At 41.7% G+C, this 20948-nt stretch overlaps 1 protein-coding gene across 2 annotated transcripts in view; it reads left to right on the top strand.

Moving 5' to 3' along the window:
• The window catches only part of prkcba (protein kinase C, beta a), a 287734-nt gene that overhangs the window by 214795 nt on the left and 51991 nt on the right, over positions 1–20948 (top strand). For both annotated transcript variants that reach the window (XM_072559144.1, XM_072559143.1), the window contains exons 7-12: positions 1616–1750; positions 2790–2889; positions 6499–6645; positions 9673–9846; positions 15879–15970; positions 17801–17863. In XM_072559144.1, coding sequence (XP_072415245.1) covers positions 1616–1750; positions 2790–2889; positions 6499–6645; positions 9673–9846; positions 15879–15970; positions 17801–17863 — 711 coding nt within the window. The remainder of the gene's footprint in view (positions 1–1615; positions 1751–2789; positions 2890–6498; positions 6646–9672; positions 9847–15878; positions 15971–17800; positions 17864–20948) is intronic.

Genomic DNA, 20948 nt, shown 5'->3' with positions numbered 1-20948 from the left:
CTGGACCCAGTTACCTGATTTATAAAGCCTAGGATACTATTTATTTTTTAATTCATTCAGGAATGAGGGCATCACTGGCTAGGCCAGCATTTATTGCCCATCCCTAATTATCCAGAAGGCAGTTAAGAATTAACCACATTGCTGTGGATCTGAAGATATATATAGGCCTGACCAGGTAAGGATCGCAGTTTCCTTCCTAAAGGACATAAGAGAACCAGATGGGTTTTTCTAACAATTGGCAATAGATTCATGGTCATCATTAGAAATTTTATTCCAGGCTTTTATTGAATTCAGATTCCACCATTTGCCATGGTGGGATTCAAATCTGGGTCCCCAGAACATTACCTGAGTCTTTAGATTAAAAGTCAAACAACATTACCGCTAGGCCATCACCTCCTCAATGTGCATTATTAAGCATTATTAATCTCAGCCAGCCCTGTAACCGTCAACGATTTGTGGACATGTACACCCAGATCCATCTGCTGTTGCTGCCCCATTAGAATTGTCCACTTTATATAATACCGTCCCTCCATGTTCTTCCTACCAACAGGAAACCCTTCACAGTCTTCTGCATTGAACTACATCTGCCTCGTGTCTGCCCCTTCCAGCCACTTGCCCATGTCCTTTGAAGTTATATCCTCCTTATAGTTCAGAATGTTTTGAAGTTTCAAATTGTGCCATTTACACCAAGGTCTACTTCATTAATTTATATCAGCAAAACCAAATAGTCCCAACATTAACTCCTGGTGAATTTGACAATAAACCTTCCTCCAGTGCAAAAACATTGATTAACCCTTGCATTTGTGGTCTGTTGCAAACTCATTTCATATTCATGTTGTTACTGTCCCTTCCATCCCATGAGCTATAACTTTGTTCACATATCTGTTGTGTGACATGGCATCAAATACCATTTGGACATCCACGTACATTACATCACAGCATCTCTCTCACCAATCCTCTTCACTGGCTCTTCGATAAGTTAGCTAAACATAATTTTCCCTCAGGAAATCTATTCATGTATTTATGTGACTGCTTCATATTTTCCCAAATTATTGTTGAAGTTTCCCCTCCACTAAAATTAACCTGACTGGTTGTAGTTGCTGAATTTATCTTTGTATCCTTTTTGGACAAAGGGGTAACATGTTTGTAGTCCTCTGGTGCTGTACTTAAGTCAATGGAAAACTGGAAAGTTAGGGTTACTGCCTCTGCAATTTTCATTTTCACTTCCCTCCGTGTCTTTGGATACAACTTGCCCAGTCTTGACCCACTTGAAGTGTGGACAGCCTTTCAAATACTACCCCGTCATTAACTTTAATTCCTTTCAGCAAGTTAATTACATCCTCTTTCATCGTGACTTGAGTAGCATCTTCTTCCTTGGTGAAGACATTTGCAAAGTATTCATTCAGTATTTCAGTTTTTCCCTGCCTCTGTGTAAAGTGCCTTTTTGGTCCCTCATTGGTCACGTTCTTTCTTTTGCCCCCCTTTTACTTTTTATATGCTTAGTCTATTTGCTATCGATATGCTAGTTACTCTAGTGCCTTAGTCTCTGTATGATTCCTCCAATAATTCCATTGCCCTGTAACTCTTAGTCCTCATGTCTATTTTCCACCAACAGCAATCTGAAGGATTCCGATAAGGATCGACGGCTTTCTATTGGAATATGGGACTGGGATCTAACCACAAGGAATGATTTCATGGGATCCCTGTCTTTTGGAATCTCAGAGCTGCAGAAGGCTGGGGTCAATGGGTGGTAAGTGAAAGAATGTCCTTTGTAAATACTATAATGTTACTTTCTGTCTGATCTGAAGATGAATAGGATCTAGGAAGCTCCATTTGAGCTGTTATTATAAGAATGTCAGTGCAATGATTGTTTTGTGGTTACAGGGTTAGTGTTTTGGGTAAGTTAAAATAGCTGAAAATTAATAAAGGACAGTTCAAACCGCCCCTCCCGGCCAATTAAGGACAAGGTAATTTCACAGTCATCTTTGTTTCCTTTCCACTGCCCACTTGCCAGTGAAACTCACTTTATTTGAACTGAATAATGCTGTTCTGCATTCAGTTACATCTCATCTCTGTTTGCTTCTCCATGTCTCTACTTATTCATACTTAACTTACAAATATCGATGTGGCTGGGTTTGTGGCAGCGTTAGTCCTGGGATGTTGAATGTCAGGTTCCGAGGTGCAGGGAGGGATAATATATGATTCAGTACTCCCTCCTCAGCTGGGAGATTTTGTATTTTTGTTGTACTTATCCCTCAAAGGTAAAGCCTTTCTCCAAGGCTGTGGTAGCCTGGACACTGGGAACCCTTTCCTCCCTCACCCGATTGGGGGGGGAAGGCAGTTTTCAGAGGTTACACGACTGGCCAGAACCCAGTCAGATCCTGTTCTTACCTGGAATAGTGTTATCTCCGATTATATATTTGCAATGATGTTAGATGTTGCTTTCCCAATACTCTCACCTTGAGTTCTCCATCCTACAGTCTGGCAGTGAACTCTGGGTTCAGCTTCTCTGCAGCTGCTCCCCAGGCCCCCTGTATCCTGGGGAATGTGGAATGGTTAACAAAGCATTTAATGTTAGAAAGAAGAACCGTGCTTTAGCCCCAGATGCTGAAGACGGGGCTCTGTCAAGAAATGCAGTGTTAATAGTAAATTGTTTATATTCAAGATAGGAATTAGCCTTTACTCGTTTTGTGAAATGTTTTAAACTATAAACTGAGATTGGTGGATAGGAGCCACACCAAAAGGTGCAACCAAATTCCAAAAGAGAAAATAAATCCCCTGTTGCACAGGTACAAGTTGCTGAGCCAGGAGGAAGGTGAATATTACAATGTGCCAGTGCCACCTGAAGAGGACACTGAAGGAAATGAGGAACTGAGGCAGAAGTTTGAGGTGAGTAACAAAAGAGAGCCATATTTATAAGGACGTCTGAACAAAGGTGTCCATATAGACAACATACAGTGAATAACTAATACAGGCAAAAAGAGATGACCATTCTTTGGATGCATTGAAAATACAGTGACTGCATAAGCTTAACATTCAGCTTGTAATCATTTCAAATCTGGCAATTACAGTCCAGGCTGTAACTCACTCTATATAGAAGCCACAGGTGCCCTTTAGTTACACTGCTGCCTGTAACTCATGCTCATACAAATGTCCAGTAAACTTGATGAAGGTTCAGAGTTGGAGATAGTTAGCGATCAACAAATTTCTTGGTAATATATAAATATGTAGGAGACCGTGCAGGATGTAGGAGACTAGGAGGATCAGCGGGAAATTTCAAAAGAGACCTTTATTGGAATTACATATCTATATTTAGTTTGAAATTGAACAATTTGGACACAATCTGGATTAAACGGGGTTTTTGCCAAGGAATGGAGTCAACAGCTTAATTACAAAAAAAGTCAAGTGATTTTAGAAAGACAGCCAAACAAAGCTTTTAGAGAGGTAAGAGTTTCTGCTGGAAAACCTGGATCTGGAAGAAACAATGGAACCCTGTGCTAAGAATGGGTCATTGGAGACTGGAAAACAATAACTGATATGTAATGAAAAAACAGATACCAGCTTTCTCATTTTATAAAACTAGAATGGCACTGAAATGTCTAAAATTTAACGACAGGTAGAAGAGGTACTCCTGACTCATTTACAAGACTTAACTAAGACTCAGATAATAGAATTCACAAAGGGGTTAAAGGTGAAAGTCAGAGATAATCAAGGAATTGGCAGATTATTTGGGATTAGTAAGAACACTCTGTGTAATAATCATTGGCGATGGTTGGAATTCAGTTACAGACAAAGCAGCTTGAGAATGAGGAAAGCAACAAAGCACTTTGAATTGGAATTCAAAATCACAGAGAAAGAATTTGAAATTTCTGAAAAAAAAGTTAACTTAGAGAAGCACTGCAAAGGGAGGAAAGGAAAAGTAAAGGAGCATTTTGGAGGAATGGAGCTTAAGAGGGCTGGAACTGGAAGAGAGAAAAGAATAAAGTGAGGAATTAAAAAGGGAATACTGACTTTATTTACTGGAGGCAAAAAAAGGAACATCACGTGCGGAAAGATCCGAGGAGGGAAGCTTACTCTAACCCAGATTTGAGCTAGGAGATGCTTAAATTTGTACATGCCCCATCAAAGTGTGGAGAAAAGGGTATGAAGCATTCTTCATTTCAGTTGAGAAGGAAATCTGGGCGCTGTTAATGTAAAGCAGAGTGACAGCTAGAGCAGATTAAATTTATATATCACTTTCAGAGGAGGTTTCTATGGATGATTCCACAATAAAAAATATTATTCCTGGTGGGGTGCATGCAAGTTAGCTCTGGAGATGTACACCCAAACATTTTGAAAAACTTCATTTAATTTGCAAGGGTATAGCATTTTGGAGAGTCAAATGGACATTAGGAGGAATGTAAATGTATGAAGCTATCAGAGAAATTATTCAAAAGACCATCTCTGCAGAGTCTCTATCCTTTGCGTTGTGTGAATATGTTCGAGTTGAGTTTAAAAGGGGTTCTCGTTCTAATTCTGAATTATAGATTGGGTGTTATTATGTTTTGCCACTTTTAGAGTTTTGAGTTATAATAAACTGGTTATTTTTGAGTTCATAGAATTGTAGAATCCCTACAGTGTGGAAACCTGCCATTTGGTCCAACAAGTCCATACCAAGAGTAACCTACCCAGACCCATTCCCCTACCCTATTACTCTACATTTACCCCTGACTAATGCACCTAACCTATACATCCCTGAACACTATGGGCAATTTAGCATGGCCAGTTCACCTAACCTGTACATCTTTGGTCTGTGGGAGGAAACTGGAGCACCCAGAGGAAACCCATGTGGACACAGGAAGAATGTGCAAACTCCACACACAGTTGCCCGAACCCGGGTCCCTGGTGCTGTGAGGCAGCAGTGCTAACCACTGAGCCACTGTGCCACCCTTAGTTCATTGAAGAAATTTGATGAAAATCTTTTTCTACGTAGTATAGCAATATGAAAGAGAAACATTTGGCAATTTTGATGATTAAATCAAAACATTTATACTAATGGTCTGACTCGTGGGATAATGAGGTTTGATTACCAGCATATTCCTCCTGTCCGAATTGTAATGTCTTCTCAAAATGCATGTTTTGCAAGTACTTTAAAAATATTCTTTCCTGTGTTATTTATAATGTAAGAAAATGCTGGCAATTGACTGTTTGTCCAATGAATGACCCAAAGGAGCAGCATCTGTTTGTCAGTGCTTCAGACAAATGGATTGTCCAGCCTGCAGCATTTATCTACACAATTAATTGAAATTCTGTCTGCACACATATTGCCCATCTCTGTCTATCAGTCTTCAAAGTAACCTTTATTTGCTGTGCTCACTGCCTTTCACTCTTCATTTATGCTGGTGTTGCCACCATGATTGCTGCTGGCTGCTGGCTGATAACTGACTGTACTCAATTCAAAGGGACAGAAATGTTGGGACAATGCAGAAGCTCTTATTCATTAGGGCTGAGGACATTATTCTTCAGTCTGACAGTCGACTCTTTCAGACTCTCCATTAAAACCACATTCTTGTGGGAACACTCCAGTGAAAATTATGTTTAGAAATAATAGATCCCTGCGAGTGGCTTAGATTCTGAAATCTAAACAAGGGGTTTATATCAAGAATAACAGAGATCTGGGAGTGTGTTAAACACTAGAATCTAATCACGGTTGGGTGTTTACATTTAGAATAATGGAGTGGGAGGTTAAGGCTGGAATCCTGCTCTGTTGAAATCCTCGGGGGGGATATCATGTTGCTTATGTTGCTTGAATTCTGCAAAGAATAGAAATTGCATTGATTGGAGAGCTAGGCTGAGTGATGCTGACCAAAGGTTGGATCACTTTAAAATGTTAATCTTACTGAGTTGTAGAGCATCTGTTGTTTTACTCATGACTTTATTGTATGCAATAAAATGATTGCCCACCTTTCACTGTTGCTTCAGTCTTCTATCTTGGTCTAAACCCTCTCAGTGTCCCCAATGCCCTCAGCTTTCCTTATAACATCCACCCCTGCCCCTTTGTTCCTGAACACAACCCTTCAATGGCTTCCCTTCGTCCAACACAGCCAGTGATTCTCAGGCTTACCTCTCGACAACATGGTTCTGGGGCAGCAGCCACACCCAACCCTGGCCTCCCAAGCTCCTATACAAAACTCTCTCCACCAATGCCACAAACCCACCCCTTGGCCATTTCCCACAGTGCCTCCTATTCTTGGGATGCTGTTGGCACCGGCCACTGGTGTAACCGTACTCACCTTGAGTGCTGCCTCTAGCAGTGGCCACTCTTGGAGGCTATGTTGTAGCCCCTTTCATTTAAGCTTCAAACTTCGCAATCCATTCCTGTAGGTCCACCATGGACCCTCAAAACATTCTGTCTTTACCCCCAGCAGCTTCTCCTCCATAGTAGCTCCTCCTGCTTTAGAGGCTGATGGAGCAGCTCCCACAGTTTCTGACTCAGCTGCTGTTTTGTTTTATTTGCAGAGAGCCAGGATTGGGCCGGGCTCTAAAGCAGCTGAGGAGAAGAGATCCAGCTCTTGGTCCAAAATTGACAACAATGGGAATCGGGATCGGATGAAGCTGACTGACTTCAACTTCTTGATGGTGCTGGGGAAGGGCAGCTTTGGGAAGGTAAGTAAGACCGGTTCAGTCTGTGTGGCTGTATGTGAGAAACAGTCCTTCCCAGTATACACCAGCACAAACTGCTCAATGCATTCCCAGTGGAAAAAACAATTCCCAAATTATAGAATTTCCCAGGGATGCTGATTGGGAAATAAATGTTTGGTCAGAAATTGGGAGCACTCACTGCTGCTCCTCAGAATAATGCCATGGTATCTTCTGTACCTACCTGAGAGGGAAATCAGGCATTAGTTTCAAGTCTCATCCAAAAGGCAGTACCCACTGCATTGCTGGGTCTGCCTGTGTAACCTTCAGACTCGGGTGAAACATGGCTGACCTCCAATATTGGAGGCTGATATTCCTTGATGGAGAATAACAGCCATGATCCATGTGGTTCTCCTTCCACCCTCAGGGAGATGTGACACTGATCGAGCTGGGAGTTGCTGAGACTCAGTAACACACCTGAAAACAATCTTGTGCAGTCTCTGGCTTTCGTAAGTGAGAGCATTGCCCATCTTTAATGCACTGCAGGGTGTGTCACTGAGTCTGTCTGATGTATTCACGGTGATGAAGAGAAAGATCTGCTAAATTAGATGCTGGAATCTGTCATTTCATTCACTACACTCTCACCACATCCTGGAGCTATAAATCAAAATTGAATGAGCAGAAGTCGAGCCTGTGGTATATCGTGCACATCCACTGCAGTTGTTCCAAGCAGATGGCTCAGAATTGGTGGTTTGTAATCAGTCCTGTGCCCTGAAGGAGTGTGAGGATTTTCCATTCTAAAATTCTATTCACACTGATCCGGATCGAAATATATTTTCATGTCTTCCAGCCTCTCCCCTGAAACAGCCTACTGATTTCCTGTAACGAAACAATACAAACATCCAGTTACTGGGATCCAGATTGTTTGATTTCAGGATTAGTAACAGAATTTTTTTCACTCAAAAAACTGGACAGAATTTCTTGTCTTGTTCACAGCAGGAGAATAAATTACATTATGCTAATTTGGCTGTAGCTACCCGAAGCAGAATCCTGAACCAGTCTCAACCAATACTGTGAGGCCAACTTCTAAATCTCCATTCAAACACATTCCTTTTATATTGACTCGTTGAACACTCCCCAGAGATTCAGTAACATAGTGATTATGAACATGAACTAGTCATCCAGAGGCCAGGACTGATGATCCAAAATTCAGTTGTTAAATAAATTTGGAACAAAGAGCTAATATCCATAAAAGTGACCACAGAACTATCATAAAGGTCCATCAGTTTCACTGATTAACTACAGGGAACTTATGTACAAATCACACCCCCAACCCGAGCCTGACCTGTCATTCAATAAAATCATAGAAACATAGAAATTAGGAGCAGGAATTGGCCATTCGTCCCTTCAAGCCTTCTCCACCATTCAATCTGATCATGGTTCACATTCCCATTCAGTACCCTGTTCCCATTTTCTCCCCTTTTGATCCCTCTAGTCATAAGAACTATGTTGAACTCCTTTATGAAAACATTCAAACTTTTGGCTTCAACCACTGTTTTTGGCAGCGAGTTTCACAGAGTCACCACTCTCTGACTGAAGAAATTTCTCCTCATCCTAGTCTGAAATGGCCTACCCTGTATCCTTAGACTGTGCAGATCATGGCTGATCTGACTAACCACGAATCCACAATCTCATAAACCCCTACCCAATGACCTTTTACCCTCTTGCTTACCAAGAGTCTATCAACCTGTGCCTCAAACATTTAAAGATTCTGCTTCTACTGCCTTTTCTGGAAGAGAGTTGGAAAGACTCTGAACCAAGAGAGTGTCCAAGGGTTTGAGAGGTGAATACATGAGGTGAATGAGGATCAGCATTGATAACATAGTATTGGCAAGGCTTTAATGTCTTCTACTGTGCCCTCATTATTTTGTTGTGTTTTGTGTTTTAATGGTGTGTTTATGTTGTACTACTATAGTGTGTGGTCAACCTTTTATATGTAAAGCTTTTTTTGTGCACATTTTATTATGTCGTGTTGTGTTACTGCATTGGCTTACTGCTTTATTGAATTGTATTTGGTCCTGAGCCACCATATGTTGTCTGTCGTGTTGCTGTGTATTTGGTGTAAGGTTGTTTCATGTTTAGTCGAGTGGTAATATTGTGTGGTGATGCATTAGGGCATGGCCGTGTGATATGTAGCTCTTATTTAGTCAAAGTCATATTCAGCTATTCAGTTCCAGTGGAAAGGTTAAAAGGGAAATTGTGTTTTTGATGTGTTCTCGGTGTATAAAACCACTCTCACCCACTGTAACCTCATTGGTAGATCTGGGGAAACAGCACAGAATTGGTGCGAACAGTTCACAGTATTCCAGGGAAGAGTTTGCATTTGTGTTTCCCAAAACCAGTAATCCCGCCAGCCAAACAATCTCTATGCTTTAATTAAGTTTCCCTTTAAACCTTCTGTGTATACATTCGATTCTACTCACTGACATTGACATAATCTGCACTCTCCAATCTACCACACCTTTCTCAGTAAGGTCCTCCGCTGTCACCATCCACTGAACCAATTATCTCTATGGTGCTCTCACTAACACTCAGACCATGTAATTCATCTTAGTGCCTCAATGAACAAAGGTGCAGCCTATTGTAGCACAACCCAGCAAGTCCCAGGATCGATCTTTAGTCAGTGCTCTGTTAACCTCAGTGAGAGATAGAACAGCAGTATAGATGCTACAACTGATCTCTGTATTGCTGCATTAAAAATTCAGTTCTAGTTACAATTTAACAACCCAGTTGGATTGGATGGGTGGATGTTAAATGAAGACAAATTCAAGTTTGTCTGTGATAACCAATGTTGAGGCCACCTAGTGCTTAGCTTCACAATGAAACATGGTCAGTGATTAAGCACCAGGAATGAGCTTAAGGTGATTCTGGGGTAAGGTGAAGGGAGGATGGGAATTGGCAATGTTAGAGGTGTTGTTCATTGCTCAGGTGGTGTTAGTTGGCAGTGTCCAACGCAGAGGTCATGGTGCACTTGCCCTCTTTTTTGCTTTGCAGGTGATGCTGGCTGAAAGGAAGGGCACTGATGAGCTGTATGCCATCAAAATCCTGAAGAAGGACGTGGTGATCCAGGATGACGATGTGGAGTGCACCATGGTGGAGAAGAGAGTCCTGGCTGCTCCTGGAAAGCCCCAGTTTCTGACTCAACTCCACTCCTGCTTCCAGACAATGGTAAGACAATGTTGTGGCATTCCAGCTTCCATTAAGTTGCAAATAAAGCTTATTCCTCTACAATGTGCGTGTCAGAGCCTTGGGTCCAATGTTCCTTCAAGAATTTGTTTTATACTGGGTGGGCTACAGACTTCTCTTCTTTTTTCTCCACTGGAAGTTTACATTTTTCAAAGTTATAATTGATGCTCTAATTCTGACACTGTTGTACATGGTCTGTGTGTTGCAATGTGTGATGCACAGCCACACACATGCATGTTCCCTGGAGCATTGGAGGCTGAGGGGTGACCTTATAGAGGTTTACAAAATTCTGAGGGGCATGGATAGGATAAATAGACAAAGTCTTTTCCCTGGGGTTGGGGAGTCCAGAACTAGAGGTCTTAGGTTTAGGGTGAGAGGGGAAAGCTATAAAAGAGACCTAAGGGGCAACATTTTCACGCTATGACTCTGTCTTAGAGGGCACATTGCTCATATTCACAGACAACAAGGGAAATAAACAACCAAGACACAGTTCCATGGGATGGTACCGATGAAGACCAGGCGTCTCCTGAGAGTTCAGGAATCACTTCCTTTTGTGCCATGTCACAAATCTCAAAGGGTTTGAGGGAACCTTGTGAATAAACCTCAAACCCTTCAGAGTTTGCACATGATACTGACCTCATTCCTGTTCTCCATTCTTCTCACAAGTGTCAGGAGTCAGGGTGGAGTTGATTGCTGGCTGTTACAGATTAAAGTTTCTCAATGGTGACATTGTTTTCATACAGGAAATGGGCGAGCATTTTCCTTTGTTTTTAACATGGCCTCCAATGCCTCATAATCCTCATTCTCTTTTCCAATTTTTAATCTGCTTTTTTATGAGATATCAGAGGGAAAATTACCCCGTGTTGATTTCTGTTATTAATGTTTTGTACATCGCACCGTCAACTACATCAGGCAAATTATCAACATTAAAGGAGAAAGCAATTCGAGGTGGAGTGAATTTGTACCATTATGGGCAACAGTACTTACTAATAAACTAGCTTGCAGTGTCATATATACATAGCCAATATTTATCAGCAGCGTTCATTTTCAGACTGACAGCTAGCTGTACAAGAGACGTGTGAACCATCACGTGACTCCTGAGAGCCAAATGGGGCAGGTAAAGTCCTCTGATGCACTCGTGAGAAAGAGAGAACTCAGCACTGGCTAAAACTTTAAACTGATATAAACCATACACTGGTAAACTGTGAGTTTGCAACTGATTTCAAAGGCACAGTTACGATAGCATCAGTTGCAGTGAGTCACATAATTGTTGTCATTAGTTATTGCTAACATTATACACGCATGCACTTCATTAAATGGAAACACAACTCATTTACATCAGAGCTGCCTCTAACCAGCACCAAATTAATCCGCTTAAATCAACCACAAAATGACCTTGAACAATTCCCATCTCTTCAGTGACTGCAGCATGGGTAATTAACCAATCCATCTTCCATGATCCCTGACCTGTTGCAACGTGTTTCAATGGGAGCGCATGTCTCACCAGCACAATAGAGTGTATCCAGTTCTCCACATGAAGCTATGTCACACAGATTCCATTCTGTGTAAAACGGAGTTTTCAAATCAAACATCTGCATTGTTCTGATTCGTGCAGTCACTGGAACTAGTGCTATTTAGTGTGCATCTTTTGTCTTACTTTATTACACAAAAAACAAGGTAGGATCGGATGATTGTGAATCTGTAAGTTGCGTAATGACAAAACATTTGAAGCAGAAGTGTACTTTGTTGCTGTCTCACATTCTGTATGTTGAAGGGTAGGCTACCATGAGAGAACTTTACATCCCAGAGGTAAAACAACAGTAAAAGAAGAATGTAATACTGAGAAATGTATGGTCTGGGTGTACTGGGACTCCATTTTGAAGTATACAAGATGAGTAAGACCATTTAGTGTCATTCCTACTTTCTTTTATTCTTCCTGTATGAAAATCATACATCCCATCCCAACCCCTGCTCTGTACATCAGTGTTAGACTGAGTGTACCTAAGGCCTTGTTAGGTTAATAAGTTAAGCCTGAACCTGATTGTTATTTAGTAAAATGTATGCAGTTTAGGCACTAGAAGCCTCAGCTGTGCTTTCTGTGATTGAATAACTTGCTAACATTTACTCAACAGCCATTAACATTAAAGAGAACATGGAAAATCAGACCTGAAGAGAACCAGACATTTAAATTAAGCATTTTCTGGTTTTAGTTACAGTTTAAAATAGTGAATACTTGCCAAAATCCTCTATGAATGAAATTCCTAACTTCCTTGAAGGGAGAATAGGGAATGATACTCCAGGATCCAGGATTCTACAGAGGAAATGTAAACTCTGTGGTTCCAGCAACAGGGAAATTTCTGTGTTTTCTGTTGAGGTCAACATGAGATCCTCTACTGTCAGATACCCAGTACTGCAATATTTTTTACACAGAAGGACCTGCAGACTGAGATTGAACTTTTAGTTGGATTGATTAAAAAACAGTGTAATTGTATTTTTGTTTGGAACTTTGGATAAGAGCAGTCTTCATATTTATACCCCTCAGAAGATATTTTGCTCTACACTTTAACCTAGTCCTGCACTTCTTGCCCCAGAAAGGACACAAAATATAATCAGGGAGCATGAATTTAAAGTGATTGACAAAAGAATCAAAGACAAGGTGAGGATTTGTATTTTTTTTTAACAACAGGCCATTGTCATGGTCTGGAATGTGCTGCTCTAAAAGATAGTGAAAGGGTCTATATACTTGAAAAGAAACAAAGCCACAAGGCAATGGGAAAAGAGCAAGACAATGAGACCAACTTGATAGTTCTGTCAAAGACTGGCATCAGCATGCTGGGCCAAATGTAATATTTGTCTTGGATGAAAGATCCTCCTTTTCTGGACCTTTTCAGACCTGACTTGCCTTGCCGCTGGCTGACCTGGCCTAATGGACAAGCCAGCTGATTTTAAGAGCATCATTAGAGCATTGCTGCCCCTGTCTGATTCCATTAACTTCCATAATCCATCAGCGTTTGTTTGTGATGGTGGCTGAGGGATAGCTACTGGGTAAAAACAAGGACTGCAGATGCTGGAAACCAGATTCTAGATTAGAGTGGTGCTGGAAAAGCACAGCAGGTCAGGCAGCATCCAAGGAGCAGGAAAATCGACGTTTTGGGCAAAAGCCCTTCATCAGGAATAGAGGCAGGGTGCCTGCAGAGTGGAGAGATAAATGAGAGGAGGGTGGGGGTGGGGGAAAAGTAGGTGCTGCCTGAACTGCTGTGCTTTTCCAGCACCACTCTAATCTAGAATCTGGTTTCCAGCATCTGCAGCCCTTGTTTTTACCTAGTTGATTTTAACCCTACTGCGAATCCTCTTGCAAGGATAGCTACTGGTCAGGGCACCAGGGTCACTCCCCTGAATTGGTGGATAGGACCTGGCTGGTTGAGAAGAAGATAATCTCCAGGTACAGTTGGATTGCCCACAGCAGTGAGAGAATTCTGATTGGGACCAGGAAGGAACTTAATAGTCAGCAGTTTAGTCGAAATAGAGTCTAGGAAGCACGGGGTGGGTGCAGAAATAGGGTAAAAGAGCTCGCGATCTTGGAATACAAAAACATAAAATTACTGTAAGCACCAGCACAGTTTCACAATCTTCCATTAGGATCATTTATTTCATGAAAGAAAAAAGCACATCAAGCACCCAGTTTTATTTCTAGATGGATAGAAACGCAAAATTGCATGGACCAGACTGTGTACATTTCTGGTCATATATCGAAAATGATACAGAGACACTGGAGAGGGTACAATAAATTTAAAAGGATGTTATCAGAACAGTGAGATGATACGTGTGAGGAAAGGATGAACAGGCTGAGAGATGACCAAATAGAAGCCTTTAAAATTATAAAAGGGTCTTGATTCAGTTCACATAGAGAGAAGAGGAAGAAGAGGAGAACGAGAGATGTCAATATAAGGTAGTCACCAGTAAAATCAGTATGGAATTCAGGTGAAACATCTTTATCCAGAGAGTGTTAAGAATAATGGAACTCTAGCACAGGAGGGAATGAGGTAAACAGTTTTGATGAATTTAAGGTGAGGCTAGAAAAGATAAGAGGGAGCAGGATGCAGATGGTATCCTTATACTGTTAGCCGAGGAAGGACGTTCACCTACTTGAGTGGACCATAAAGACTGTATTAGTTTTGTGTCAAATAATCTTTCTAGGCTGCAGATTCTATGTAATTTTTACAATGGATTGGGGCTGACTGACCAACCAAATTCCTGTACCATACCTCCTGTTCATTCATCAACTCAGTGTTATTAAGAACAGACAGAAAAGCAGAGTTCAAGCAGATTGCACTATAAATGTTGAAGGTGACACAGGGCAGTATTTAATGGATGCCACAGGAATCTTCCTCAAGCCCCATTGAGCACTGATAACCAATCTGAGGCTGGTGTCTCTATTGAACAGCAGCATCATTTACAGCACCCACCCAAGAATATTGTGGGGTCGCAGAGAAAAGGAAGCAAAGCTGTCAGCAGCAAGAGTAGAGAGCTGGCCCCTCTTCTTCCTGTTGCTAGTCCCCAGATAAGACATGGAGTGCTTTCAGATAAGGACGTCTCTGCAGGGCTTGGATTGTCATGTTCCCTGCATGATGGGCATTCTGCCTGCTGCGAGGTTAACACCAGTAGTGGAGGAATTAAGGCATTAAATGGGCATTCATCGCTCACTTCAAGGTATCAACCGGCAAAAGGTGGGACACCAGCCACGGGGCTTTCTGCCAGAGATTTCAGGGTGACAGGGGGAGGTGCCATGCTCCTACCCTCACCAACACCAAACTCACTACGAGGCAGTTCACGAAGTTCTGGGCAGAATATGTTGTGTTGTAAATCTGTGCATAAATTGATGATGAGCTTGTTTTCTATATAAAAAATTATTTTGGTGTAAGGACATTGTGATGACTGCAATTACCCCTCCCATGTGGCCAACGATGCCCTCCAGCACATCTCCTCCACTTCCCATACCTCTGCCCTTGAACCCCGCCCCTCCAACTGAAACAAGGATAGATAACCCAGTCATCGCCTTCCACCCCACTAACCTTTGGGCACAGTGCACCATCCTCCGCCATTTCCGCCACCTACAGTCAGACCCCACCACCAGAGATTTATTCCCCTCCCCACCCCTTTCAGCATTCCACAGAGACCATTCCCTCTGCGACTCCCTTGTTAGGTCCACGCCCCCCACCAAACCACCCTCCACTCCCAGTGACTTCCCCTGCAACCTCAAGAGGTGTAAAACCTGTACCCACATCTCCTCCGTTACCTCCATCCAAGGCCCCAAAGGATTCTTCCACATCCAGCAGAGATTTTCCTGCACCTCATCTATTGTTTCTGTTGCTCTCAATGTGGTCTCTGGTAGACTGGGGAGATAGGATGCCAACATGCATAACAATTCAAAGAACATCTCTAGGACACACGCACCAAACAACCCCACACCTTGTGGCCAATCACTTCCACTCCCCCTCCCACTCCACCAAGGACATGCAAGTCCTGGGCTCCCTCTACTGCCAAATCCTAGCCACCCCACGCCTGGAGGAGGAACACCTCATCTCCACCTTGGGGCCCTCCAACCACATGGAATCAATGTCAATTTCACCAGTTTCCTCATCTCCCCTCCCCCCACCTTATCCCAGATCTAACCCTCCTACTTGGCATCACCCTCTTGAACTGTCCTACCTGTCCATTTTCCCTCCCACCTATCCGCTCCACCCTCCCTCCAACCTATCACCATCAGTCCCCACCTTCATCTACCTATTGCATTCCCATCTACCTTCGCCCCTCCCATTTATCCCTCAGCCCCCTTGGGACCCCCACATTCCTGATGAAAGGCTTATGCTCGAGACGTTGACTATTGTGCTCCTCAGATGCTGCCTGACCTACTGTTCTTTTCCAGCACCACCCATTTTGATTCTGATCTCCATCATCTGCAGTCCTCACTTTCTCCTACTTATTTTGTTGTTGTCTCCTTATTGTTCTCTTAGGAACGTTTATACTTTGTCATGGAATATGTTAATGGAGGTGATCTCATGTACCAGATCCAGCAGGTTGGCAGATTCAAAGAACCCCACGCTGTGTAAGTATCTGCCTCAGCACCGATTCCCATTCCGTCTTCACTTCAGTAAGGCTGTTCCTCAGACTGAGTCTAGAATTTGTTTAGTTTTACCAAACTAGCTGTCAGTGTCCCAGGGTGAAGTCATAACTATGATTCAGTCTAAGCAGTATAAGAGTCTTGAATGCATTGTACAGGCTGATACATCAATGTAGTCAGTGCTGCACTCTCAGAAGCTCCAGACTTTCAGTGAAACATTAATCCCAGGACCTGCCTGCAGCATTAAAGATTCCGTGACATTATCTGAAGAATACAAGAGATTTCTCTTGTATTCCATTGAACATTTCTCCCTCAAACAGTGTCATTAAATGATCAGGTCATTTTTGTAATGCTGCTCATGGGATACAGCAGTTTTTTTGCATTGCAGAGGCTGTTATTCCTATGTTAAAGCAGTGATCATGCCACAAAGCATTTAATTAGCTGAAAGCCCTTTAGGCCATAAAGGCTGTAAAAGATGCAGTGTAGAAGTTCAAATCATCTCTCCTTTCTTTCTGGATTGAATGTGGTAGACAGAAAATAAATCTAGCATGAATTGTGATGCAGCTGTAGATCCATAGTACAGTATGTGAGCTGCATGTCATTCTGCTGTTACTTCATGTGGGCTGTGCCTTGTTCCCAGTTCTTCATGTTTTAGTCTCCTCCAGCTCTTGGTTCCCTCTCCCACCTGTTCATGTTCCAGTTTAAAGAACCCATTCCGACCCTCGTAAACGAAAGGCCTGGATTAATAATCCAATGAATGCAAATTCAGATTTAATCATGACAGTTTGAGAAGTTAGAAAAACAGACTTGCATTGTTACAACACTTTCCATTTCTTAGGACATCCCAAAGCTCTTGATGCTGAATTAAGTACTTTAAATATAGTCAATGTTGAAATGTAGAGGAGTGAAACAGCTATATTTTGAGATCTCTAAATTGAGATAATGGTCAGGTAATTTGCTTTTCAATGTGTTGATTGAGAAGAGCATACTGGCCAGAGCACCACTTCAAACTACAGCTATGAGATCTTCTATGTTTACCTTAAAAAGCTTTGGTTTAACATACCATTTGTGTCATGGGATTCTCCTCTTGTCAGCGTGGGTTTCCTCCTGGTGCTCCGGTTACCTCCACAACCCAAAAGATGTGCAGGTTAGGTGAATTGGTCATACTAAATTGCCCATAGTGTTCAGGGATGTGTAGGTTAGGTGCATTAGTCAGGGGTAAATATAGGATAATACAGTAGGGAAATGGGTCTGGGTAGGTTACTCTTTGGAGGGTCGGTGTGGACTTTTTGGGCTGAAGGGCGTGATTCCATACTGTAGGGATTCTACGTTTCTATGAATGCTAACTGAGACGTTGCAGTAAACCCTCTGGATTGGTGAACGCATGATCTTCTGACTCTAAGACAAGTTGTACTCACTGAACCATGCCAAATAAATTTGAATTCAATTTTATAACATCTGGTAAAAAAGGGATATCAGTAAAAATGATCATAAAGCTGTCAACTGATTATATAAACTAACTCATCCTTAATGTCTTTTCAAAAGGGAAGTCTGCCTTTCTTCTCCGACTCCAGCTCCATAGCATCATGTTAAATGTTAATCACTCCTGACATGAGCCAGTGAAATGTTACTCCATTCACACGACAATTATCGATGGATAATGAATGCCATCCTTGCCACTAATATCCAAATCAAAGAATTATATTTCCGATAAATTAAAGCACATTAAAAGCTAATCTCTGATTTATTTATGATTGTCAATCCGGGATTGTCTACCTTGCATCATTGATTACACTGGTCTGTGTTTTGTTTTAGATTCTATGCAGCTGAAATTGCTGTTGGTCTATTTTTCCTGCACAGTCATGGCATCGTTTACAGGTGAGTGTAACAGCAGCGCGCGCCAAGGGGCCAGCATGACAAATCGAACCGTTGCAGACTATACGGCCAATCCATAGTTAAGCCAAAAACAGTGTGCTGGCCATTAATAATAATGGTCTGTTCAACTAGTGATCTACCAGTGGCTGTGGTTATGCTGTTGGTTATGGGCAGGTGTCAGTGACTGAACCAGAGTCAAGATGAATGAAGCTAATAGCTCCTCCCAGTCCATCCCCCAAGCTCCACTGTTTAGAGCAGTTTAGAAAAGATATATTTATTTCTCACCTCCTTGGCTTTTAGAAAACGCCTCATCAAAAGCTGGTGAATCCCTATATTATTCTCGAGTTACGTTGTACTGAGGTGAGAGAAGACTGGATCAGATTGACAGACAGAACTTTCACCTCAAACTGACAGCACATCCTTTCACTTCTATTTGCCTGTCTGTAATCAGCTGTCAACCTAATCTCCCTCTCTGCCTCAGGCTTCAGCTGTAAAATAGCACAGCAGTTTGATCCCTTACAAACCTGAATCTGACTGGAATGGAGATCACCATAAACAAGGACCTGAGAATAAAAACAGAGTCTGTGTGTCCCGTGACACCAATTTTGATCTTGCAAAGCTGGAAAAGAATATTTTCCTTAAGTGGTATGTTTTCTTTTTAATCAGGTTTTCACCTGCCCAAGAGCATTACATTGCTCCATGCAATGAATGTATGATGTATAAGGCTTCACAATTTCACAGGATAGGCAGATAGGCATGTAATGTATGGAGAGACACTGATGTAATGTATAAAGCGGCCTGGATCTTATGGCTGCTGGTGAAGGTACACCACTTGCTGTTTACCTGGCTGACCACTGGTCATAAAAGTTTTGTTGCCATATTAGTGGAAGCTTCCTCAAATCCAGCACTTTTTCTAATACATCATCTCCTGTAGGGAATCAGTGACATATTCAAACAGGTCAAACAACAGTATGAATCTTTAACCAATCAGACTGAAGAACCCACACAGAAATTCGACTGCACAGAAGGAACTTTGGATAAAGTTGTCACTTTCCTTGGATCCCAAGCACTTGTACTTTTCTGACCCATCTGTCAAGTTGGACCTTGTCAAAAGCCTCGTTAAACTCCAAATAGACTACATAAAATACAACACTCTCCCCCAACAGCAACCCCCTTGTTACCGCCACATAAATTTCAATCGAGTTCAATATGACCTTCCCTTAACAAATCCACTTTAACTCTCCTTGGTTTTTAACTTGTGACTTACCCTATCTTTCAGAGATTCTTTTCTGAGAATTTGGCTACACTGAGGTTAGGCTGAAAGAGCTGCAAATGGCTAGTTTCATCCTTGCTTTTTTCCCTCAGGGTCTTACATGTTTCATTAAGATTACCTCACATGCTTCTGAACTCGAATGGATGCAGACTCAACTTGTTCAATCTTTGTTCATAAACTTTGTTCCAGAAATCAGTCAAGTGAAAATTCTCTGAATAGCTTCAAACGCAGTTATAGCTGATCTTAAATATGGAAACCTGAAACTGCCATAATAGTCCAGTCGCTGTCTCACTAAAGGCCTGTACAACTGTAGCAACTACTTTTCCTACTTTTATGTTTGATTCCCTTATAATAAATGCCAATTCCTAATTATTTGCTGTACCTGCATATTAACATTTTATAATTTATATACCAGGACACCCAGATCTGTCTCTCTAAGATAGAATATTGTGTTTATCTCTCCAATCTTCTTTACCCCATGTCAGTTTATTCATGACAGAGGTAGTATTTTAGATTATTTCCTGTGAGGTTCTAATTTAAGCCCTAACTGCTCATTAATTCCCAACAGAACTGCATTTCTAGTCCTTTCTATATCATTGCAGCCTACGTTGACCACAATATCTGGGTAATTCCCCTCCCACTGCAAGTTCCCCTCTAGCCCTAAGTAGATGTCTTAATTCCTGCCAATGAGCAGGCAATACAGCTTTCTGGACTCATACCCTCAGTTGCAAAATCTCTGTCTTTTCCCTTCACTATACTGTTACCTATTACTTCTTCATTCCTATTTGTTCCCCTCAGTTGAATGATTCTATGCACAATGTTGCTATCGTCAGTTCCCTTCTCCATATTACAGGCCACACAGTCATCCACAGGAGCTGCAAGCACCTTGAACAGACCGGACAATTGAATTACTCATTTTGACCTTCCCAATCCACGAACCTGCCTCATCTGCAGTCACCCCCTCCTGTGTCCGACCATGGTCAACATCAGAAGATCCCTTTTCCCACCTGCTACACCTTTCTTTCCATCCAAACTGTGGTTTAATTCATTTCTTCATTATATCTTAATCAATGCCGCCTGGTTGTTCCTGCATTCTTATGATTTATATAATGTTCTCCATCCCCCAATCATCTCTTGTTTTGATAAGAAATATACTTCCACGTGATGTCACACGATTTGATTTAATCTTCCAAATGTAGGTTCTGCTATTGGGATCTCTCTTGTTCTGCTTCCTGTTCACTTTTTAAACTCTCCAGTTCCCTAGAATGTTCTGTTCATTCGCTAGTCATTGTTATTAAAGTTCTCATCAGAATTACATCCAAATTTTGCTTGTTTAACAGGGGACATTTTGCAAATGGTATCAAAGGACTTTATTAAGCATCAAATGTATGGGCTTACTCCATCTTGCATTATTTATCAATATTAACTATATTCTACAAATGAGTATTACTCAGTAGTTGGGCTCTCCTGGGAAGCCCCTGTTAGTGCTGTATAATTTTTTTACCTGTGATTAGGGCCTTTATTCAATTGTTCATTGGTTTGAAGAAAAAAAATTAAAAAGCATTATTAGATGAAAAATTATTAGACAACATGGGGCTCAAGCCAATGACTCATGCATTATTTGTCCCACTAACTATCAAATGCAATAGCTGGGTCATACAGGAATTGGGATTTGCTTAATGCTGATGCTCCTATTGCAAATCAGGATGACTCAATGACTCTATTTGTTGCATGTGTCAGCTGTTGTAGTGTGGGAGAGTGCTTATACACAATCCTTCCTGGTATCTTTTCATTGACAGCAGGAATTACAGTTCA

The sequence above is a fragment of the Chiloscyllium punctatum genome, chromosome 40, assembly GCF_047496795.1.
Source record: "Chiloscyllium punctatum isolate Juve2018m chromosome 40, sChiPun1.3, whole genome shotgun sequence".
In the NCBI taxonomy this organism is placed as follows: Eukaryota; Metazoa; Chordata; class Chondrichthyes; order Orectolobiformes; family Hemiscylliidae; genus Chiloscyllium; species Chiloscyllium punctatum.
Note: the sequence above shows the minus strand (reverse complement) of the source record. Positions and strands in the feature narration are given on the sequence as shown.